This window comes from Osmerus eperlanus, chromosome 18 (assembly GCF_963692335.1).
Source record: "Osmerus eperlanus chromosome 18, fOsmEpe2.1, whole genome shotgun sequence".
In the NCBI taxonomy this organism is placed as follows: Eukaryota; Metazoa; Chordata; class Actinopteri; order Osmeriformes; family Osmeridae; genus Osmerus; species Osmerus eperlanus.
The window spans coordinates 3,624,756-3,648,270 of record NC_085035.1 but is presented as its reverse complement, the minus strand read 5'-3'; the positions used below and the strand labels follow the sequence as shown (position 1 = coordinate 3,648,270).

Here is a 23,515-nt window from a genome sequence, read left to right as displayed (position 1 = left end):
AAGCAGCAAATGCATATTCCTTACATCTTCATTTGCATGGCCAATGGAGCGCCTTGAGTCACAGTCTAATTATCACTCAGAGCTCAATGAATCAATGAGAAGTTTCTCTTTGACGCCGTTTAAAACAAAGCCTTTTGCTATTTCTGGGTTTACTGTTGCCAATTATTTTGTTGTTGCAGATGTCAACAGGCTATAAAGGGTTTATTTGTTTAATAGTGAAATAATCTGTTTAAACAAACACAATAGCTGTTTATATGGGGTACTTTAGATATCGTTTTTTTTTAAGCATTGGTCTTCCTCCACTTGTTGGTAATATCTAATACAAGCGTGACATTTAGAGAGGAGGGACGTGAACTTTGAATGAATCGCTGCAAATCCTCACAGCAAATCCCTATGACTCCCTGGAGAACACAGGTTCATACACACACACACACACACGCATGGGCTGCCCTTCTGACTCACCTGAGGGTAAAGATCTGGATGGGTGAGAGGCTGGAAAGCGCCAGAAAGGTGGAGACAGTTTCCCTCTGTCTGATTGGTCTAGAAGGCACCATCACCATGAAGTTGCCGTCCAACCTCAGCTCTGAAAGGGGCTGGAACAACCTCACGCTCCCGATGCGCTGCATGGGCGTAGGCCCGGAGAAATACCCCAAGGGCCCCTGCTGCTCCGTACGGATGGTACTGGCCTTCTTTGGGTCCTCAGAGCTGCACTCGCCGCTGTCTGCAGACTGTACCATGTAGTAGAGCTCCACGGGGGTGCCCTGGGCTTGCTCTGGAGCCCTCTGCCTCCCGGGTCTGACTGTGGGGGGGCTGAACCAGCTCGCCAGGGGCTCCAGCTCGGCCACACACAGCCCCAGCTCCCCCTTGAGCCGGCAGGTGCCCCGGACCTCCTGGGTCTCGTGAAAGGCGAACATGCGGACGCAGGGCAGCCTGTGGACGGCGCTGTAGTCGTCCCAGTCCCTCCCGGCCACGTAGAACAACACCTGGACCTTGGGCCAGCTGGGGTGGATCCTGTCGTTGATGATGTATGTGTGGACCTTCCAGTTGAAGGGGAAGAGAGCTGGAGAGGAGGAGGAGGGGGAGGGGGGTCCGGTGAAAGGCCCAGGGTTCTGGAGGAGGTCCAGGGGGACTGGTTGCTGAACAGAGAGGGGTCCGTAGCTGGCGTTGAGGGACGGCATCCTCCGAGCCTGCTGGATGAAGAAGGCTTCTGTCCGCGCCTGGAGGCTGGAGTTCCTCATCAGGTCCTGATTGGCCTCCTTCAGGAAGAAGGCGGAGTCGGCATTAAGGACCTGGTAGCTGACGGGTAGGTAGGTGGGCATGGGGCCAAACCTCTGCAGGCCTTCCAGAATCATCCTGCTGTCTGTCCCTGAATCGGAGAGAGAGAAGGAGAAAGACAAAGAGAGAGAGCAAGTAAATACCTTGCATATGAATACATGAGTGAGCAGGAGCTCAGAAAAGGAGGCCGAAAAAGGAAAAAGATAATAAGCATATAAACCAAGGACAACCTCAGTCAGCTTCAGTCTGTCTATTCATTGCAAGACAGTGTACAGAACCCTTTTCATGCATCACTGCATTTATTGTGCAGGGTTATTACAATGGCTACCAGCTTTTACAACAGATATCCTTCACCGTGACTTCACTCACTCTCTTCCTCACAGGAACCTTTTCATCTCTTTACTTCTTTATTCCCCTTCTCCAAAACACAGACTCCCCCGCTTTCTTGCGTGGAAGAAGGTTCAGTGTGTCTCAACTCAAACAGCGCGCCTATCAGATTAGTTCTGGGTTTGTATGTATTAGAAGTGTATGAGAGTATGTGTATGAGTGCATGAGAAGATGTAGTGTAAAAAGGACCAGTTTAGACACAGCAGTACTAGCAAGGTCTCCCTGAGGCATGAAGGCCAGAGGACAGTGTTTATAGTAAATATCCCAAAACCCAAAAAGACAGCATGCAGTTTGTTATTGGAGGCAGGCGGAGACGGAGACGATAGTAGGAACACAGCGTGAATGAACACAAGACATTATCAAATGATAATGCAATTGCTGATGTGCTGATTAGGGATTAACATGAAAAAAATCCAGGATTTCTCCCCCATTCTCCACATCACTCTGTTCACATCTACAGCACGTCCTTGTCTGAGGCAAACCAGACCTTTCGATCGGCCCTGACACACCGGGCTGGTCTTGAGCCACCCCCCTCCCCCGCTCCTCCATCCTTCTATCCACCCTCTCCCTCTCTCTCTCTCTCTCTCTCCATCCCTCCTTTCCTCCATCTACCATCAGGCTACAGAAAATTTGGGCTGATGAAGTATCCTGTTGGATGTCATTGATTTCCCGTCCCCGGCGCCCGGCGCTAAGGGGAGATGTACCGGTGATTTGTGATGCGTACGTCGCTGCCGTGGGCTGGCCTTCCCGCCATCCTGGGGCACCATGGCAATGACCCGGGTGGCGTTCGATACGGCAAGAGAGGGTTTCGGATGCATTCGGAGAGTCTGACAAAGACACGTCGGGACAGGAGCAAAGGCCGTTGCGCGTGCGCGAGAGCCCAAGACCAACGAACGCGGCGGTGGGTCGATGACGAGCCAACAGATGCTTCGTCCAGAGTGCGGCTCCAGCTTCCTCTCTCTCTCCAAGTCTGCGTCTGTGAGCGGAGAACTGACACACTGTCCCATTTACCGCGTCAACCCAGGACAGCAGAAAACACCACATGAGCCAAAGTGGTGTAATGACTTTTGAATGTTTCTCTAATCTTCCATGGCATATCCAGAGTGTAGTAATCTACCAGCCCATAATATACTCCCACATCCCCTGCGGGCCGGCCACTGAGTAGGATTTCATGTCTCGGCCGTAAATCACATTCGGAAAGCTGTTTTTGACAAATTAAAATTCGGATGATTTGTGCAGACGGCTTGATCTCCTCTTTGCCGAATCCTGGGTGTAGAGTCTGCCAGGACAACCCTATTCCCCGTCGGACAGGGACTGAATATCCTGACAGACATCGAGAGAGCCACCATACCCTGGTGCAGCTGTGGGCTCTGTGATCCAGACTCCAGACCCCCTTGAGATGGAGAGAGTACCTCTTAGCTGGACAGGAGACAGCACGCTGGCTGATGTAACCTGCTCTCAGCGGAACTCCTATGGATGGTGTTGAGAGCGCCTCACCATTAATTACAACGTATTATCTCACACCGTGATCAGGACAGGCTCTCCACAGAGCGAACCCACACGTGATTCAGACCCGTACGATTCATCAGCTGCAATGAGCGGCTTCCTAGTCCGTAATGGGCGGTGGAAATGAATGACTGTAAAACTGAGTGATCTTCTGCCACTGTGAGGCCTCGCACATCTGATGCTGCTCTGTGGTTACCGCAGTGATGGAGAGCCACGGGGGGGGGGGGGGGGGGGGGGGGGGGGGAAGAGGATGAAAAAGAGGGAAGAAAAATGGGAGAGGAGCGGATCTCGAAATTTGAAACGGGGTGTCCAACAGGGTTGAGATTGACAGTTTGCATCTATGTACCTACGGTATATACCTCAATGAAGTATTGGGATTTAATAACGGATTTAATTGATATATCCAAGCATGCTCCTTGCCTCAATTATATGGCCAACATCTGTATTATAACAAATAACAATATAGCTACAGAATGTATGAAATACATCATGGGTTGATGTGTTTGAACCAAGAACAGGCTGTTTTCTGTGGCTCGGAAACCATTTGCTCCTTGTTTGTCATATGGAGAATTAGACGTAAATAATGAATCTAGCAACCCAATTGCCCTAAGTCGAGCAATTACATCCAAGCAGGGAGGAAATATAAGAGAGAGAGAGAAGGGGAGAGAGAGAGAGACCGAGATAAAGACATAGATGGTGCTGGTATGGCCTCTACTAATCAGCTCAAGTCTGTCAGACGTGTTCATGGCCCATATTTCCTCTTCTCCCCTTACCAGCTGACCTAATTACATGTGAGAGTGCTTGTAGTGACACCTCGTATCAGCGTAAACTAGCATTTCTCCAACCAACCTTATGGGAAATGTAAAAGAGACAGATCTGGACATAAGTGCCAAGTGCTCGAATGCACATAAGGAATAAACAGGAGATGGACTTGACTTGAACATGTGTATGGAAAAACAATCCTTCTCCATTTAGAATTGGGTACTGTCATGTAAAATTGGGGCAACAGCAATGCATGGCGTACAGTACCATCTCTAACAAACATGTACTGTGTTCAGCAAGCAATTGTATTTGTTTCTCAAATCTGCTTAAAAGCAGCTCAAAGTGCAAGCAACATAACCTGTTCGTTTTCAACAAACATGTTTTCAGCCCTTACATTTAAGTTAGGAAAACTTTCTATACCCACAAAATTGAGTGAATTGGCTTTGTCCTAAACCAAGGGGGCAACTGTTATTGTCAAGATATGAATCACAATAAACACCCACTTCAACTCTCTGATCTGCAGAAAGATCCAGATCAAAGTACGGAGACTGGAATAGTCTAGACTCGACCAAGACCATGGAGCATTCTTCTCTCATGTGTGGCGATGTTGTGGTGTTTTGTCCCAAGATATTGCAAATATCAACCTGTCCTCGAGGAAGAGACACAACAGACATATTTACTAGACCTAGTTTTCTATCCTCTGCTCTCTTCTGGGGAACTTCACAGTATCCTTGGTGTCGCCATCAATACTGTCAGTCAACAGAGACTTTTTCGTTTTTTATGAAAACAAATTGTGAAATGAAAAGGAAGGTCTCTTTAAGACTCTTCAATGGGCAGATATGAATGTCATGCACTCTACTAGGAGTTTTGCCATAGGCAAGGCTTGAGTACCGTATCTGAGTCAGCGACGGATCTCGTCTCCATTATCACGTAATACAGCATCTGTATTCCCTCAAACAGAAAACCTTGTGGGCCTACAATAAATGGGGAAAACAACTAATGTCCCTACTTGCAAAAGCATTTTGTTTGTTACTTACATAAGCATTGATCTGCTTTTGGGGAAATGCACACCAGTATTTTAGGGGGTTTAGCTTATGCTCTGATGAGTCATGAGTCATGACTCTATGCTCTAGGGAGTCAGATGGCTGAGTGGTGAGGGAGTCGGGCTAGTAATCTGAAGGTTGCCAGTTCGATTCCCAGCCGTGCCAAATGATGTTGTGTCCTTGGGCAAGGCACTTCACCCTACTTGCTTCGGGGGGAATGTCCCTGTACTTACTGTAAGTCGCTCTGGATAAGAGCGTCTGCTAAATGACTAAAATGTAAATGATGAAGATCATTCTAGAACCCTGCCGTTCTAACAAAATCTTTTCCAATACTGGACTTTTCATTATATTCCTGCAAAGACACTACCCATGATCCTCTTGCAGTGATAGCCATTTCACTTAGTGGGCTACTGACAGAACAATATCATCAGCAGAAAGGGAAATATTGTTGATCACTGTAAGCACCAGTGTAGATGGATGCCTGGAGCATAGATTCTAGCCTCACACCGAACACAATTTGAGCCTTGGTAATTGGAGTGCCTTAAGGGGTGCCACCACGCTCTCACCTCCCTTGTGTAGCAGATAATGCAATCTCTCAGTTGGTGAGAGGTGCGAGTCGCTATGGCTAATGCCTCTCACCAACTATTAGTAATAGCTATGGACAGATTGAACAGATGACCGTGCTAATCGTTCTAAGTGCCCCCCGCATTTAGCCTGACAGTGTGTCACAGGCTAGCAGGGGTGGAGCGGAGGTTAAGGCTCAGAGTCGGGGGTTAATCAGATCACTTAGCGGATCCAGTTCATCTTCCATTGCCGGGCACACATTTCTATTTTATACAATCAATACGCTAAATCATTTTCCCCCTTTCTGCAAAATGAAGGAAAATAAGGCATTGCCTCTGCCTCATGACTGCCCTAGATGGACGAGGTGAGCCTAATATCTTTTATGGACATCAGCAATCACTCTCAGCCTAGGGTTTGGTCCACATATGGGAAGCATGGGTTTGTGTTTATCCAAATAACTCCTATGCCTGTATCTGAGTGTTGTTATGCTTATCACACACACTGGCCCAGGTAAGAACAGCATGTACTGAGGCAGACTTAAGTAAGCACAGCATGCACAGTCTACGGCATCATCTCATCATCTCTCTCTCTCTCTGACTGACACACACGGATAGTGTCGGAAGGGTCACTCGCTCTCTGAGCATGTGTGAGAGGGCCAATCTGTGGAGGGACAGGGAGCAAAGGGAGAAGAAATGATCCAGAGAGTGGCTAGTGACAGTCATCTGTAAAATGAGTGCGATAACTCCATAATAAAAAAAGATTGTCAATCTAGCCTGGCATTATCAAGGAGAAAGAGGAAAAAAATTGAAATGGAGAAAGATAAACTGGAAAATACATAGCATCGAGTGTATTTCTTAACGGTTCCCTGTTCCACAAAACATCTGCAATATCTGCCTATGGCATGGTGACAACCACTCCAAAAAAAAATGTATGCAAAAAAGAAAAAAGTTGCAATGGTGACAACGTTACTGTTTATTTGTTTGTCTCTGTGGCAAATTCATTGCCCCACAAGCAGCAATTAGAGCGCAGATGTAATTGCTCTAAAAAGCAGGAGGTTTCAAATCCATCTTTACTGTTTCCCCTGTTGGAAAAATACATTCGTATGCCTTGGGAATCTGTAATCGAAAGAAAAAACTGTGCTCAGGCATTAGTAATGATAGACTGGGATGGGAGATATTCTCCAGCCTTTCCTTGCATATTCTTATAAGGGATAAAGCTATATCACGTTTGTTATGGTGTGTGTGTGTGCATGTGTGTGTGTATTCTTCCCAGGTGGGGATGCTGAGCCATAAGCAGTGCTCAGGCAGTTGTGGAGAAGAGGAGGGGAAAAAAAGCTGAAGTGTTCTGCTTTAAGACACATCGGGGATCGAAATGAGATTTTTAGTACCGCTTCATCCGGTTGGTTGCCAGTCGACCTGATGCTGAGCGTAGAGGGGGCTGCTGCAGGAGGGATATGCCCGGGCCAGGAGTCGTTTAGTGGATACGAACAACGAGGTGGACTCCTGGGTGGGGGGGTGGGGGGGGGGGGAGGTGGCCAAATGTGCTGAGTAGAGCAATGCTGTAGTTAGCCTTCCTGTAGGGGCGACAATAACTGCAATTTGACTCGAAGCATAAGGCTTCGCTCGTGTCATTTAAGGCCTCGGATTGCCCCGGAGAACCTGGGACAGCCTTCCCTTTTCCCAACGTGGCTGAAATGATCATCCCGATTTCCCCCGCCCGCATTCCGAGGCAGCGCCACGTTCCGAGTCAAATGAAGAGGACGACAGAGACAGATGACACAGAGGTTAGCACAGGCAGAGCCAGGCCTGTGTCGTAAATTACAACGTGGGCACATGGTAATCACATCATAGTGGATCGATCCCAGGTAGAGATTATAGCCCCAGGAAGGATGTCTGTGGCCTAATGTAGGGAATTAGATGCAGTAGAAAGAGGCTAGCGAAATGCAATGGGCTGGCTAAGCAGGGACGGTGAATAATGTCTTGGCATTTAGAGCAAGGTTACGCTGCAAAACAGTCTACAGTCCTCGGGTGTTAAGTAGCCTCTTCTTGGCAGTTTTGAGATTCCTGAGTGGTCCTGAATGCTGATCGTGGCATGGTCCTGCTCGGTGTGTAGCTTAGCATGCTGTGATTAGATAATGATGAAGATGAGCAAGATTGAGAGGGCGAGGATGATGGTGATGAGATTGTCTGAAAAGAATGAGGCGGAATGATCATAATAAGATCATAAAATATAATTTCAGCTACCAAGGGAAAAGCTACCAAGCAAGTAACACTTCAACCGGCTTGCTAGGGCAAAAACGTTTAATTGACAGTAAAAATACAAAAGCACAGCATGCAGTGGATAGTGTACAGGAGCCACAATGTAAACATAGCATAGAGCTAAGCCGACTTCATGGAGTTGGATGAGTTTTTCCACAGACACCACAGAAGCAGAACGTACACACAGACCCCTGGGTACCAAAGAGAGAGAGCGCGCTTCTTTCCTAGGGGAAAAACAACAACATATGGATGTCCCACTTGGCTAAGAAGTGGGCTTCAGTACAGCATAAAACACTAAGCTCCCCTACAAGAGTAAACACAGACTAGGCCCCATACCATGACGAGAAATAGTTTGTTGAGCATGCGTGCACCCTGACACGTTCGCGAATGATCATGTGTTCCGTGCGTTTCCTCAGGTCTCCTCCGCCAGCCACAATAGGGACGATCCAAAAAAAAAAGTTGGGCCTCCAAAGGCCTAACTGTAATGTCCGTATGAGTTGTCCAGATGCATTTCCGGGGCCGGGTCGTAGAGCGGTGCCTCAGGCAGAAAAGGATAGGATTGTGTTCATCATCACGGTTCCTGGAGGAAGAGAAATAGGCTTCTGACAGACAGGAGGTGATAAACACCGCGGAGTGGTGGAGGCGCATGCCTCACGGCCCTGAGGAATCGAACCCTCTCGGCTGGGATAGAGAAAACCAGGCAGGTCTCTTCGCTCAGTTTTAAGACTCCCTAATCACATGGACGGGGGGGGTAGGGAGTTAGAGAGAATACAATCGAATAAAAGACCTCACTGTTGTTTTTCACTAAACTGCTAGACATCTTCCAGCTTTTCGTCTGCCGCCTGTTCTTCCGGCTAACAGCAGGGGGAGGATAATTACCTTGCACTCGCCCGTTTCTCCGTTTTTTTTTTTTTTTTTGATGGTCGGTCATAAAATAAGAAGCCGCATAATAAAATGTCTCTATACCTCTGTGACAGTCTTTAAGAAGCTGTCTCTCTCTCCCTCTGCTCCATCACTCTCGGCTGAAATACAACTGAGTGTGTGGCTCCAAGGTCATATGGCCTACAGGTTGAAAGTATAATCTACCCAAGAAAACTGGAACTTCCCTCTGGAACTGCACTGATCAGCAGGCTGGTAAATGGTTTGTATAGGAGAGCAAGCTTTTACCTGTTCAGTCATGTGACATCAGATCCTACCTCATCGATGGGAAAGGTGAAGGTACTGCAAACAAACTGGAGGTCTGTTGCGACTCTTGGGAGTTTTATTGAGAGATGACCTAAGTTCTACAGTACCTTACGTACTGAAAGCAAATCTAACCATGCTTTCAGTGAAAAAAGTCTTGAAGGACATACTGTGATTGTATACTGCATGTGATATAGTATAGATATATATGAATGTATGTTTAATTTATTTATGTTTTACCTTCATCCTTCATCATCGCTCAAAGCTTTAACCATTGTATGAAACGTTCACTTTCTTTGCTCGAGCCTGAATTCTTAGTATAAATAGACTTCCCTTCTAAGGTCTCATAGTATAATGTTCCCATTAAAAAGAGGTTTCCAAGAAAAATATGCATTGTACCCTGCAACCAGGCACATACCAATAAAATACAGTTTAATCTTCACTGCGGTTCAGTGATGCCAATCTTTAGTTGTGCTAGCTTAATCTAGAGACTTCTCGATTGGGAAGAGTGGGTAGTCACACACCCAGTTGATTCGAAAGAGGCCGGTAGGATCGACTCCGTATTTTGAACTCACCATACCACCAGCAGACACCGATTGATTTTCAAGCAAAGCTGATTCGACGAACGGGGAATCGCATCCATGCCTGTGCCTCTCTCAGCCTAGACAGGCAACACGGATGACCCATGAAGGAGAATAATGCCTCCCACCAGGAAAATATGAACAGCTTCACAGCTGCAGGACATTGCATCAAACCTCAAGGGCTCCCCCCCCACACATAGCAGATTGCAATCTCAATGAGAGAGCCAGCCGAACATCAAAGGGATCCCACTGCATCAGACGCCAACACGTTGGCATGTCAAACCACACTCTGAAAACCGAAACAACTCCAAGGAACTTCTTCGGGGGGTGAGGAGAGTGTTTCAGAGCTTCTCAGTGATTGTAATGATGCCTCTGGAAAGAGTGGGGGTCTTTTTCCCTTCTTCTTTCTTTGGTTGGTGATATCGAATAGCCAGTCCTCCCACCGTTTGTTGAGGCGTGGGTTTCGGTTCCGCACACAGACGCGTGGCTTTACGTCGTAGAGAAGGCGTGAGGAAGAAGGGCTCTCTCGCTGTATCTCTTCATGGTGCTTCCCCCGTCTCTGTACCCCTCACACCTCGCTCATATCTCTGTGACTGTCTCTCCTCTGCTTTCTCCATCTGCCTCCTCTCCCCCGCCTCAGTATCGACCTCTTCCCTGACTCTAACTGTTTCGATCCCTTCCTCGATTTGCCTGTCCTCTCCTTGCTCTGTCTCTACCTCTCCCCTGACCCGTCTCCCCCTGCCTCTTCATCTCCCTCCACCTCTCCATGTCTCTCCTGCCTCTGTCTCCACCTCTCCTCTGCCTCGATGTCTGAGGCAGAGGAGACAAGCTCACCCTGGGACCCGGGAGAGGCAGTGCCGCGAAGAGACCCGGTCGATACCCAAGCCTCCTATTATCATTTCAAACCCGACCGGGCGCTCCCAAAATGAATCTCTCCTTTCTAAGTTAATCGCCTCCCTTAAATAACGGCAGGGAGATGCTGTTTTGTTAGTGTTGGTGTCGATCGATCTGACACCAAGTGGATGGCTCTGGACAAATCCATTGGATACAGACGGCCTGTCAAAACAAACCCTCCCCCTCCCTTTGATTGGTTCTTTATGGGCAGAGAAGGAAGAGGAAACACTCAGTCAAGCCAGTGTGAGACATTCACTTAACAAAATCATAGTGGGGATATGATCTGTTTCCCTGCAATATAACTGGGTGTGTTTAAAGAAAGCTTTCAAAGCCGCAACACCCGATGCTCGGTTGTGGCCTGTAAACGACTGAGTTCAAAAGCCCCAGTGCTCCAATGGCACTTATTTCTGCCTGCTGTGCCTATCTTGCTACTGGCTCCCGCTGGATCACAAAACACGAGTTCTCGCTCTTCTCTATGCTAATAATACCAGTCAGGCAGAAATTACCGCAAGGAGAAGTTTACCCAGTAACTTTGATCATTATTATCTCGAACCTTCCCTCACGCATTCCAGCTTTTAAAGGCAACACAGATCTTACTGTATGGAGTACAGTGTCTCAGTCATCTGACACCAACAAACTAACAAAGACCACCTTAAAACAGGAACTCAAAATTCACCACTTTCCAAAAGAAACTGCATAGACTGCAATCGTTCCCAATCTCACCCACTCCTGCCCAAACTGTGTGAAAAATGCAATACCCAACAGACCTCTATTTACAGTAATTCAACAAATGACCACAGAATATGATACCACAGCAAAAAAAAACCACGGCAGTCCAGCCTGACATCTCCACACAACCTCTGAACATTGTTTGGAGTTCCCCCCAGGGAGCTTTCTCGTTCCTGACTCAGAGTTTGTGCAAAACTCATTTCTCTGCCTCCCAGGGTGTCTCACACCCGTGGTCACACTCCTGGCTGAAGCTGAGATGAGATGGCATCGAGGCCCACGCTGTGCGCGCTGTGTCCCGCGCTACTGGCTGTGCCCGTCGACCGAGTCGGCTACTGTGAGAACAGTGTCTGAGCAGATCGTCTGTGGTGAGCAGTGGGGTGTGCAGAGCAGAGACGATTCCCCCATGCGCTGACTGCGGTACTCTTCCCACTGATGCTAATGTTGCGCCCACACACACACACAGAAACACACACACGCGTCCAATTATCTTCATAATTAGCTGTGGGTTCCCATGTTGATTCTAAAGAGGCCAGTAAGATCAACACATATTTTGAGCCAAATGTTCCACCAGCAGATCCAGTTCTTCCTGATCTCTTGGGGATGCATATGACAAATCCATCAGTCCTGCATCATCCCTCAGTCCTGCATCATCCCTCAGTCCTGCATCATCCGTCAGTCCTGCATCATCCCTCAGTCCTGCATCATCACTCTGTCCTGCATCATCCCTCAGTCCCGCTTCATCCCTCTGTCCTGCATCATCCCTCTGTCCCGCATCATCCCTCAGTCCCGCTTCATCCCTCTGTCCCGCATCATCCCTCTCTCCTGCATCATCCCTCTCTCCTGCACCATCCCTCTGTCCTGCATCATCCCTCAGTCCTACACCATCCCTCTGTCCTGCATCATCCCTCTGTCCTGCATCATCCCTCTCTCCTGCACCATCCCTCTGTCCTGCATCATCCCTCTCTCCTGCACCATCCCTCTGTCCTGCATCATCCCTCAGTCCCGCATCATCCCTCAGGCCCGCTTCATCCCTCAATCCCGCTTCATCCCTCTGTCCTGCATCATCCCTCTGTCCTGCATCATCCCTCTCTCCTGCATCATCCCTCTCTCCTGCATCATCCCTCAGTCCTGCACCATCCCTCTGTCCTGCATCATCCCTCTGTCCTGCATCATCCCTCTCTCCCACATCATCCCTCTCTCCTGCATTATCCCTTTAGGCTGCCAGCCACCCAGTTGGCCATGCAGTCAGTCATGCAGTCAGCCAGCCAGTCAGCCAGTCAGCCAGCCAGCCAGTCAGCCAGCCAGCCAGCCAGCCAGTCAGCCAGTCAGCCAGTCAGCCAGTCAGCCAGTCAGCCAGTCAGCCAGTCAGCCAGCCAGCCAGCCAGTCAGTCAGTCAGCCAGCCAGTCAGCCAGCCAGCCAGCCTACCAGTTTGTCCATCCGTCATCAGCCAGTGAGTGTCATCTCCATGCCCTTACATCTTTCCATTCCAACCTCTACCTACGGCTAGGCCCCAGGGAGACTAGCTTGCCTCCCTCACGAACACACCGATGCAGCTCCTATTGACAGACACAACGACACACCTGCTTTGGAGGAACACACACTCACAGCCACACACACACACATACTGACATTCACAAACAAATAAATACACACGAGCAAACAATAGATAGAGAATGAAAAGACCATCTTTCGGGACCGACAACATGGAGTTTATGGACCGTGCTCTTGGCATACATGCAGGCTGTCAGCAGTCCTGTCTCCCAGGCCTCTGTCGCTACACCCAATCTACCACATTCAATATTTACATAACGCCAGAGGACACAAGCCCAGCAGCCAAAACCAAGCATTTGCATGCGCCCGCTGCCTCACTAATTGCCCACATTCGTCTTTCATTTAGCGGGGGATTGAAGTGCAGGAAAAGCTCCAGAACCAGGCGAGGCTCCTTTATCACAGGAACAAGTCGCCCGGCGCCAGCCGGACTGAGGAGTAAAAGCCCTTCAACGGCTGGCTCCGCTTCTGAACATCTTATGGGGTGGGGGGGGGGGGGGGGGGGGGGAGAATCTCTTTTGCTTTTGTACTTGTTGGTCGTTCCTAGGCTAGTCTAGAAGAAAAGAGGGAGGGAGATAAGTGACTGAGAAGTGGGTCCAGGCTTTGAGGACAGAAATATGGTTCCCAAGTGCTCCACAATATGTCCGAAATACAGGCAATTTGGACAGTTGTGTAAAGTGGTATGTATTGGAGAGGTGCAGGCTTGCAGACAGAGCAGAGACACGGTTTCACTGACTGGGAGCTCAGTGGAGCATTTTAGACAAGTGGGTGTTTGAGGGTGCCAAACATGTAAGCACAAACACACACACACGCACACAAGGCGAATCTGACATGAGTTCATTCAAATTAATTTCCATATTATTCAAATGGAGCAGGCAAATAAATTGAAGCAACAATTAAAGGCTGTGAAATTACATTGCCGGACAGTATCGGACAGTCGGACACACTGGGAACAAGATTTAAAATAATTGCTGCTCATTATCGAGGAAATAATCTCCAGTATCAAGGGAATTTAAGGCAGCGGCAAGGAAGGAGAAGGAAAGGTACAAGATGCAGTGATAGTATAACAGCAGAGGTTTACAATTTAAATGGGGGTTTTTTTTTGGTCTCTTTTTCTTGCATTATTCTTTTTCTGGTGACTATGGCTGTGTAAGCAAGTGAAAATGAAAATCTTACCACACTATCATAAAAGGAGAGTATGTGAATAAGAGGACAATTATTGTAAAAAGAGAGTAAGGGAATTGAAGTATTGTGAAATGTGACAGCAAATATGCCTTTGAAAGCGTGGAGGTTCACCTGATTTGCACACTAGACTAGGCTATAGCCATAGTTGTGTGGTTAGACTCGGGAACCACTGAAAGTTGGGAAATGTCAGCTAGAAATACCTGGGTTATAGAGGTTCCCCACTGCAAGGATTTGAATAATGGATTTTGGTGTTTTAAAAACCCATCGACACTGTATGACTATGTTTAGCCTGTGTTCTGCTCCTCTCTCTCACCAACCGTCTCTGGAGGAGGGGATCCCTCTCTGAATTGCTCCTCCCAAGGTTTCTTCCATTTTTTTTTCTCCTGTTGAGAGTTTTTTGGGAGTTTTTCCTTGTCTTCCTTGAGGTTTTAGGTTGGTTGAGGGGCAGTTCTATGGGCATATGTGAAGCCCTCTGTGACATGCTTGCGTGTAAAAAGGGCTATACAAATACATTTGATTTGATTTGCAAGGCACTAGCATTAACAGTTTAAAAGCATCGTGCTCCCTCCCATCTAAACTCCAGGTCTTTCACCAACAGCGCAAGATAATCTGTTTCAGATACCATCTATCCAGCGTACCAAATCACATTCCATCAGTCGATTACTGCTCGCAAGTCGATATCACAAGGAAACGAGAAATATTTATTAAAAGCGGAGGGGAAAAGCTGATTTTTCGCAGTATGAATACGTGGCGGTGGGGGGCTGAAATTGGCACACTCACAAACCTGGATGGATTCTGCACAGTTAATTAAGATAAAATGATTCAATTCTAGAGAGGTTGAACAACTATTGGGCCCGTGCGAAAGGCGGGGGCCGCTCTGATTAGCAACCAAGCCGGCACATTCCACGACATTTTGATGCGGGGAAAAAAAATGATTCTGCGTTTTCAATTACACACCCCAACAGCCGCCTAACTACCAAAACCCAACTCATTTGCATGATTGAAATATAATTATGTCTCACCGTAAACTGTAAACATAGACTATTGTAGTTCTATTTTGTTTAGTTACAATTGTTTGCATTTTCCCTCCAGTTCTTTAACAGTTGTTTAATCTACATTGAGTTGCACAAGTCAATATCGGAGAGAAGCCTCGAGGAAAACCAAAAACCTGATCAGGAACACGTTTAATAGTTAGAAAAGGAAAGATAAGCAGCAGTGGAATTACTTAAATCTTTCAGATTATCACATAACAAAATACTGGGGAATCTCCTTGTACCTGTCAGTAGGCTGTCTTATTTAGTGTAAGTTACTGTTACAGAATCTCTTCAAAGCTGCACTAGGGTCATATATGTGAAACAGCGCCCACAATTCTTGTCTGAACTACACAATTTTCTCCAGCTCCAAGTTAGATTGATAGTGGTTTCACAAATTAAACCAAGGAGGAAAACCTGCCTCGCCATAGGCTATTGGCTGGAACAGGATTGCAAGAACATAATTTGTTTGAGAGTAGCTTTTCTCATAGTCCGTTTCTTTCTCTCTCTCTCTCTCTCTCTCTCTCTCTCTCTCTCTCTCTCTCTCTCTCTCTCTCTCTCTCTCTCTCTCTCTCTCTCTCTCTCTCTGACTCTCTCTCTCTTTCTCTGCCTCTCTCTCTCTCTGCCTCTCTCTCTCTCTCTGTCTCTCTCATCCTTAACCTGGAGACGTGTTTTAATACAAACACCACATGGTGACACAGTCACCATCCAGACACAGCTGCTTACATAGCATTCAGCGCTAACTGGCAAGCAGTCTGCTGGTCATTTCCATGCTAAACACTTGTCCCGTTTAACAGGTGTGAAGGTGACCTGCTTTCACCTGACGCCCAGATGGTATTTACCCATCCTGTGTCTTCAATTACACGCAGCTGGGGCCAACGCCACTAAACCATGCTCCACAAGCTTAATGTGTGTGCGTGTTCATCTGTATGTTGTGTGTTGTGCGCTGAAGTGTGTTTACATCAGAGATTCAAACCCATACAAACACACATTCATCATTGTCTGTTTAGAGGCACCAGCTTCTAAGGATGGACTTATTCTCCTCTGAAGAGTAACTCAAACTGCCTCGGGTGTTTTAATATTAACCTACCTCCAATGTATTGCTTTATCAGAGTGTCACCATGCTAGAAGCACAACCTCCACTCAATATCGTCTATTTATTTGTTCACCGCTAAGAATAGCTTTCCAGCATTTCTCTCACTAAGGGAAACCGTACAACTTTTTCTAGACTAAATTATCATATAAAGGGGAATATAGAAGAAAAAAACTTGTTATTGCGTGCATTCCTCAGATATAGCACAGCTGCATCAAAGCAGAAATCAATTTATTTTCCACTGTGCATTATTGAGTCACCGCATGCAGCCTGTAGTTTATGAAGTTGCACGTTATAATTAGTCTACAAAGATTCATTGAATATGCAGCAGTCCAGATAGATTGTTTGATTCCCGGGCAATGTGGAAAATGAAAATAAATTAGAAAGAATACAAGTTTGTATTTCTGGATGATAACCAAAGCACAGCTGATTCTCTTTCACACAACTCAAAGCAAATTCATCAAGCTCTATTAAAAAGAATTACAGCGCTAATGATAACTAATGCACTCACTTAAGGCTGATAGCACATTCGGCCCGATTTTAAGACTCAGTGAGAGTGCACTCAAGGTTTTTCAATGGTGTCGGTACTGTGTGATGTGATGGTGTGGGAAGAGCCAACACTAGCTGTGAACAGCGTTGGCACAGCGTTGGCACAGCGTTGGCACAGCGTTGTCAAAGCCAGGAGGGCCCTTATGCACCCAGCCTCACTTCTGGCTTGTCGGTGTTGTGCCACAGACTGACTCACCTGCTCGTGCCAGCTGTCATCCGTAGGAAAGCGAGTGGGGGATTATCACTGGAACACATTGGGCAGCCCAAGTGTCTCCTTCACAATACATGTGTTCGGTCCCTCTTAGAATGCTGTTATACTAGACCTGGAGGGTTGAATAACCAGGAATTCAGCTCTCAATCCCTCCCGTTCAATGGCTGCATCTTTTACAGACGTCCATAATAACATCGGGCCCCTAAACGGACACAACTGCAACAAAAGACACAATCAATTCCTCTGTGTGTTCCAATAACAAAGTACACTACTTCTGATACACTCACAGCCCACTCTTATCCTTTGTGGACGACATGATGACAGTTCATAACGTTCTAGAACCTTCCTCCACCATCTTTTCCATTCACGAGGCAGTGGGTCATCCACTCAAGGCCGGCTTCTGGATCTCAGAGTCTTTGATCCAACCTTCAACGCGCATAACTGCACTCCGCCACTGCCCATTGCCATCCAGTGTTTAATAACAAAGTAAGACGTAATTTTAGACCAGCCGCGGGGGGGGGGGGGGGGGGGCGTTTCCCCGGCTTTGATTCGCAGTCGTGCACGGGGGGGAATGCTTGGTGCGGCGCGAGGCGCTAGCTAGGCCGGGAAATGTCAGGTCATCAGAATCTGGCGTGCCGGAATCCACGCTGGGAGAGTTCACGGGAGGAAGAGGAAAAATCAGCTCTAAATGTAAATCCAATCCGATGAGCTCACCACAGGGTAAATTAATCAGATTTACATATGAAAGGGCTTCCAGATGTACGACAACAGAATGAAAATAGTACTAATTAGCCATACAGAGAGGAGGATTTTCCCTGTGTGCAAGCCTGCATACCTGAGATAGGCTAGGTGAGAATTTTATAAAAACAACACAACGTTTACCCAGACATGCTGGGAAACCTGATTATGAAGTAATTGGCAGAGTGGGTATAAAACATCATTAACAATGTCAAATAGAGCACCAATTAAATGTGCCTTGAAATATCTTTGGTGTTTTTTAAGGAGTGTCTATGATGTGCTGGATGGCTTTTGAACCTTTTCTAGGTCCAGCTTCAGGGTGGTTTCTACACCACAGATGGGACACCAAAGCACTGCAATAATGAGTGATGCTGTGTGTTTGATATGTTGCTGTGTCTCTATTGAATGCTGCTGTGGTACGTTTCCCATCAGAAGCACCACCTCAGCATTGATCACACGGCGGTCAAACCAAACAGACACAGGGATCAGCGCACAAATGTGCCATCTGATATTTAGGATTACGCCAAAGGCAAAAGTCAAAAATGGAGGATGGCGTCCAGCATTAGGCGATGGTGTGCGTGCAGACTAGTAGCGCCAGGAGCCCATCCCCCCACTCACCACTGGCTGAGTTGAGCCAGGACATGGGTGGCCCACCCCACAAACCAAGCCTCATCGGTTACCTTGATTAAAGGTGGCGTGCCCTCTCCCACCACTGCAAGGCGCCAGCTCTCTCCCAAGAACAGGGAGTCAGGTGGTTGAGCGGTAAGGGAGTCGGGCTCGTAATCTGAAGGTTACCGGTTCGATTCCCGGCTGTGCCAAATGACGTTGTGTCCTTGGGCAAGGCACTTCACCCTACTTGCCTCGGGGGGAATGTCCCTGTACTTGCTGTAAGTCGCTCTGGATAAGAGCGTCTGCTAAATGACTAAATGTAAATGTAAGAAGCTAAAATGCCAGGTTTATGGAGATTGGAGACACAGAGAGGCCCAATTACCTGCAGCAGAAACCAGCGTCAGAACCCTCCCAGCCTACACACAGTCACTAAGCCCTCAGTGATACGAAGGGGATTGAATGGCTCTGTCTAAATCCGACGGCTCGGGCCAGCCCTCCCCTCCATGTACGCCTTTTAAGAGCTGATTTATCCTCCATTACCGGGAGCTGGTTCCAGGTCTGGCTCCGGGCTGGTCTATAGGGGCAGGGTTACTGTGTTTACTGGAGATACAGGCAAAACGGAGTCCACGGAGACAACAGCTTAAGTGGAATACACTGTGACAATCCTGAATAGACAACAAAAGCGTGCCAAGCCTGGCTCACACCATCAAAAAACCATATTGGATTAATATTGAGATCAGATTGAGGGTAAATCTGAGCCCACGGTCTCACTGTTGGTTCTTCTAGTATCGACATCTGACGTGGTGGTGGTGGTGGAGAAGGACTGAGAGCGAGGCTGAAGACCCAACGGATTCTGTGCTGTGAAGGCATGGCCGTGTCTCCCCCGGTCTGTGTACAAGAGACACGGCTGCACAATGGCCTCCCGCCGGGGAATCTCGGTAGATGTGGGGGGTCGCAGCTGGGAGAGGAAATTGGCAGACAGGAGCTCAATGAGACGAGCGCTCGCTGCCTGCCTCCCTCGCTTTGTCTGTGGGACGTTTCACAGCAGCTTGGCCAGGAAGGGAAGACGATTGCCTATTCCTTTTCCATTTAGATTCATTCTGCTGAAACTCTGCTGCGCCCCCCGGTTACTCCTGGTAATTAAATTTCGGCGTGAGGTGAAGGACAAGAGGAAAGAGGGGAGAGAGGGTGAGGTGTTTGTGTGTGTGTGTGTGGGGGAGGGGGGGGGGGTGGTAGTGCTGTTGCTTTCAGTACAATCTTATCATTGATCACAGCTCTTAGCCACAGAGAAGTTTAATGTAAACGATGCATGGGTCAGCAGTATTGCCTGATGATGGCTGGCTGCCACTCCGTGTGGCTGCCCTGCTGGTGAACTGAGTCGGACTTTTGCGGAGGAGGGAGAGCAGGGGATGGATGGGAGAGAAGGAGAGGGGGGGCTTGGAGGGGAGGACTTAAGGGTCAAACAGTGAGGGGGGGAAGGAATCTAGAATCCCAACGGCAACCTACAGTGTCAAGGTTTTGAGCTCATGGTCACAATGTTTATTTGTGCACTCACACGCAAACACACACACTCACACACACAATAATACTTTTGAAGCATGAAAACGTTTTTTTCATCCCATTGAAATCTATTCCACTATAGAATGTTCCTGTTGTGTCTCAAAATTGCAATCTACTGGCTTTGAACATATACAATGTAAACAAGAAATGGACCTAGAAATTGAGTCTTCGCAGACCCCCTGCATTTTTTTCCCACCCTTTGCAGAATGCCGTATACAAGCACAGAAATCGATCAGCATTTCTCTTCCTCACACCTGAATGTACTCGCAACAGTAAGCACAACCAGGGCACCGATAAACTGCAGTTGGAAACCAAAACATTCATGGCTCAGTGTCATCCCCAAAGTACTTAATAATTATAGTGTTCAACCCTTGGTAATAGAATACTTTGGAGTCCTAAAACATCAAAGCTCATGATTTTTTTCATTTTTCAGAATATCTAAATGTATTTAAACATCCTTGGGTTTGCTATCTGGGGAATATTCATATTGACTATATATTAACATATTTTATTTTATATTTTATATATATATATATTAACATTAATAAATAATTGAAGAATTCCAATGTGTCAGTACCTTCTCCGTGAATTTATGTAAGCATATAATATAATACCTATGGCTACAGGTTTTGGATGCAATCCTATTTCTAATACACTTTCTAGGTGGAGCCCTGGGCAATGTTTGCTTCAACTCTTGAGGCAGCGTTGCTGAAAATTGGTTAGGGAATAGTGTCGTGGTTTGGGAATCACATTTTTAGAAGTGGGGAAACAGTTTCCCTCAGGTTTCTATTCCAGAGTGTCTATCAAGTCTTGAAATTATAAATCTACTTGTCTAAATGCACCCTCCTCCCCTTCACCCAGTTTCGCTCTGTGGCTACATGGATTTGTTGTTGTGTTAAGGGGTTGAAATTTCCAATTTAGCCATTTTCACTCTCCTTACTTTCGATGAAGCGAGGTAAGGGAAACAGATCGATGAGAAATAGCTGTGAATTACCTGGGTTGGAGACAATCAGTGAGAAAGAGCCACTATACCAGCAACACACAGTCCTCAGCAGACATGCCATCATCCAATGCCACCCATCCAAACCATTCAACCCATTATCAATCTCCAACTCCTGTTTGGCCTACGGAACAGAATCAGTGCAAGCTACTGTCCTTGGTGAGGATGGCAGGCAGGCAGGCAGAGAGAACAGGGATATGACCCCTGAAGAACGACTGTCTTCTATTGTCACAAAAGGTATACCATATCTGTGGTATTCCGTGGTGATTTGAGTCCTGGGTTTCCCTCCTGGCTTCGTAGGAACGACATCAGAGCCTCGTCTCTTCTCGAAGAGAACCTTTGCTCAATGTGTCTTCTCTAAAACTCCTACATTTCCTTCAAGACAAAGAGGAACTCTGCAGAGGATTGGAACCCCAATGACAGACAGAAGAGGGGAGAGAGCAGGCGTCTCTTCTGGGACCGGGAGCTGTCAGTGGAGGAGAGCAGATGTAATCTTTCTGTCATTCTGTCATGGTGTGATCTCTAAGCACTTATTGGTGGATTCCCCCCCCCCCATCTCTGTCCTTATTGGATGATAGCATGCTGAGTGCTTTAGCTGCAGCTCTGCTAGCTATGCTAATATCTAAAGACCTCCCGGAGAGAGGGATCCCAGCTGAATGGCTCTTATGTTGTTTGCCCAGGGAGATGAGTGTGTGTGGGTGTGTGTGGGTGTGTGGGTGTGTGTGTGCGCGAGCGTGTGTCTGTGTTAAAGTTAAATCTAGTATGTCCACACACCTGTAAATAGATTTGGAACATTTTCTGAAAGAGATCATAGGAGAGCTCCTGCCTGTCATCAGCTCATTCAAAATCAGACATAGAAGTCATTAGTGTTGCTGGTCACATTTCCCAGTTCCTCCTTCCCAGACATACCCCCACCATGATCAATGGTGGGGGTATTCTAAAAAAGAAGACCCTCTTTAAAAAAACGTTCTGATCACTCATTTATATTTGACTTCCCATGAAACTCATTAGCCGTGCATGCTCATGCAGCATTTCACCTCAATGTTAACTAGCTACCGTAAACAAGAGCAGTCCAATTAAAGTAGTCTGCCTTCCAGAGATGCCCTCCACTTTCTTACCCATGTGTCTTGTTCCTCGTTAAGGTCCTTATTAACTGACCAGAAGTTTACTGATGGAGAAGCTGTTTTGCATTGTTCGTGGGTGCAATCCCCCCCGTACCCCCTCACGCACACTCCATTTACTGCTTATCTTTACAATGTCGTCTTCTGGCTCTGTCCAATAATAATTATGCTGTGTTTTATGCTTCTGCAGGGCTGGCCTCGTTCTGCAGTAACACATATCCGAGCCTTGGCAGGCTTCGTACTGTTCTCACACCCATAGGTTACCTGCCATGGTCACCTTTGTCTCAAAAATAAACAACATCCCGCATCTTCTTATGCCTTTGTCAATTCTAATACTGTGGTCAAGCGGTTATACATTCTAAAACAGTTCAATCAACCCAGCATACTACATATGACTCAAATCAATTAGCCGATCTATTCATTTATTTCTGACTCAACACAACTCAGGCTATGCCATCTAATATTGACAGCTAATTAGCAATTCATCATTTGGAGAAAATAACCAATGCCACTGGCTCAGCTCGGATTGATTCGATTTACTACCCTGTTGCTTTCGTATTAGAGGAAATCCGTAAATTGACTAAATGTAAATGACTAAATGTAAATGTAAATTAGTTTGGATAACACTAATCGAATAAACACTAATGAAATGTAGTGTGTCAACGTGTACCTTTTTAGTGCATTCCTGAATTGAAGACGCTAAGAAGTTAATAGTTAATATTAATCAACGGCTCACCTCTGCATATCATGAGCACAGCGAATCCCATCATGCAAGAAGGCGTCATCTTCCTCCCGACTTCTCCAAAAGTTCCTCGCGCACTGGAAGGGACAGAAAGACGAAGCAGAAACGGCCACTATCGATGTTCCCAGGGGAAGAGGCCCACAAGATAGCAACTTCTCTCCTCTCTTAGCAATTAAAACAATATTTATTCTCCATTCATGACGCAGTAGTTTGGGAAAGTCCGGCAATTGCGAGACATTGCTGCTATGTAGGGTAGATTATCCAGTTACCTAGCCCTAAACGTCTCGACTGATCCCGATGTCTGTTCGGCCAATTAGACTAATATTGCAAAAGCAATAACCACTTGTAAACAGTTGATCGATTACTTTTTTGACACTGATGTAGGATTTGTACGTATAAATGCTAGAACTCGGCTATAGACCCAGCAGTTTACGCTTACGTTAAGTGCACTAAGGATGCGCAAAACCTGATCCAGCCATCATCGAACTCTTCAAATCGGGTTATCTGACTTGGTCCGAAATATGAACGTTCTCCAAAGCATTAGGGGGCATCTTCCAGGTCCAGGTTTAAACCCCACCGTGTGCACTGCTGCAAACTGTCCGCAGGTTGTAAAGTATTCTGCAATTAACGGTCATTTAATATTTAAGTACGTATGCGAAATATACGAATCGTCCGTTTCAATGCCTCAAAGTTTAGAACCGTGTCTTCATCTAACTAACACGAATGACTGAGAAAAACATGTCTTACAAGGAAATCCTCGCGCTTGTAAGCTCATACCTTAAACATCACATCGAATTCAAGTCGTCAGATGTCCAGTTTAATAATCTTGTACCCGCTGAGCTCATTTTTGTTAGTTCCAACTATGACAGAAGTCAGTTAATTTACTCTAGGATGGCAATGCTCCCATTCCGTAAAGAAAATAAGTGAGTCGACTTCAATTTCCCTG

General features: G+C 46.8%; 1 protein-coding gene across 2 annotated transcripts in view; it reads right to left on the bottom strand.

Moving 5' to 3' along the window:
- si:dkey-112m2.1 (transmembrane protein 132C) overlaps positions 1-23,515 on the bottom strand; it is a 69,411-nt gene extending 45,896 nt beyond the window's left edge. The window contains exons 1-3 of one of the 2 annotated variants that reach the window (XM_062484592.1): positions 23,347-23,515; positions 22,564-22,646; positions 463-1,366 (exon numbers count right to left, since the gene is read on the bottom strand). In XM_062484592.1, coding sequence (XP_062340576.1) covers positions 463-1,366; positions 22,564-22,612 — 953 coding nt within the window. In that variant the 5' untranslated portion in view covers positions 22,613-22,646; positions 23,347-23,515. Of the gene's footprint in view, positions 1-462; positions 1,367-22,563 lie in introns of both variants that reach the window. The other variant, XM_062484591.1, reaches the window with a different exon arrangement.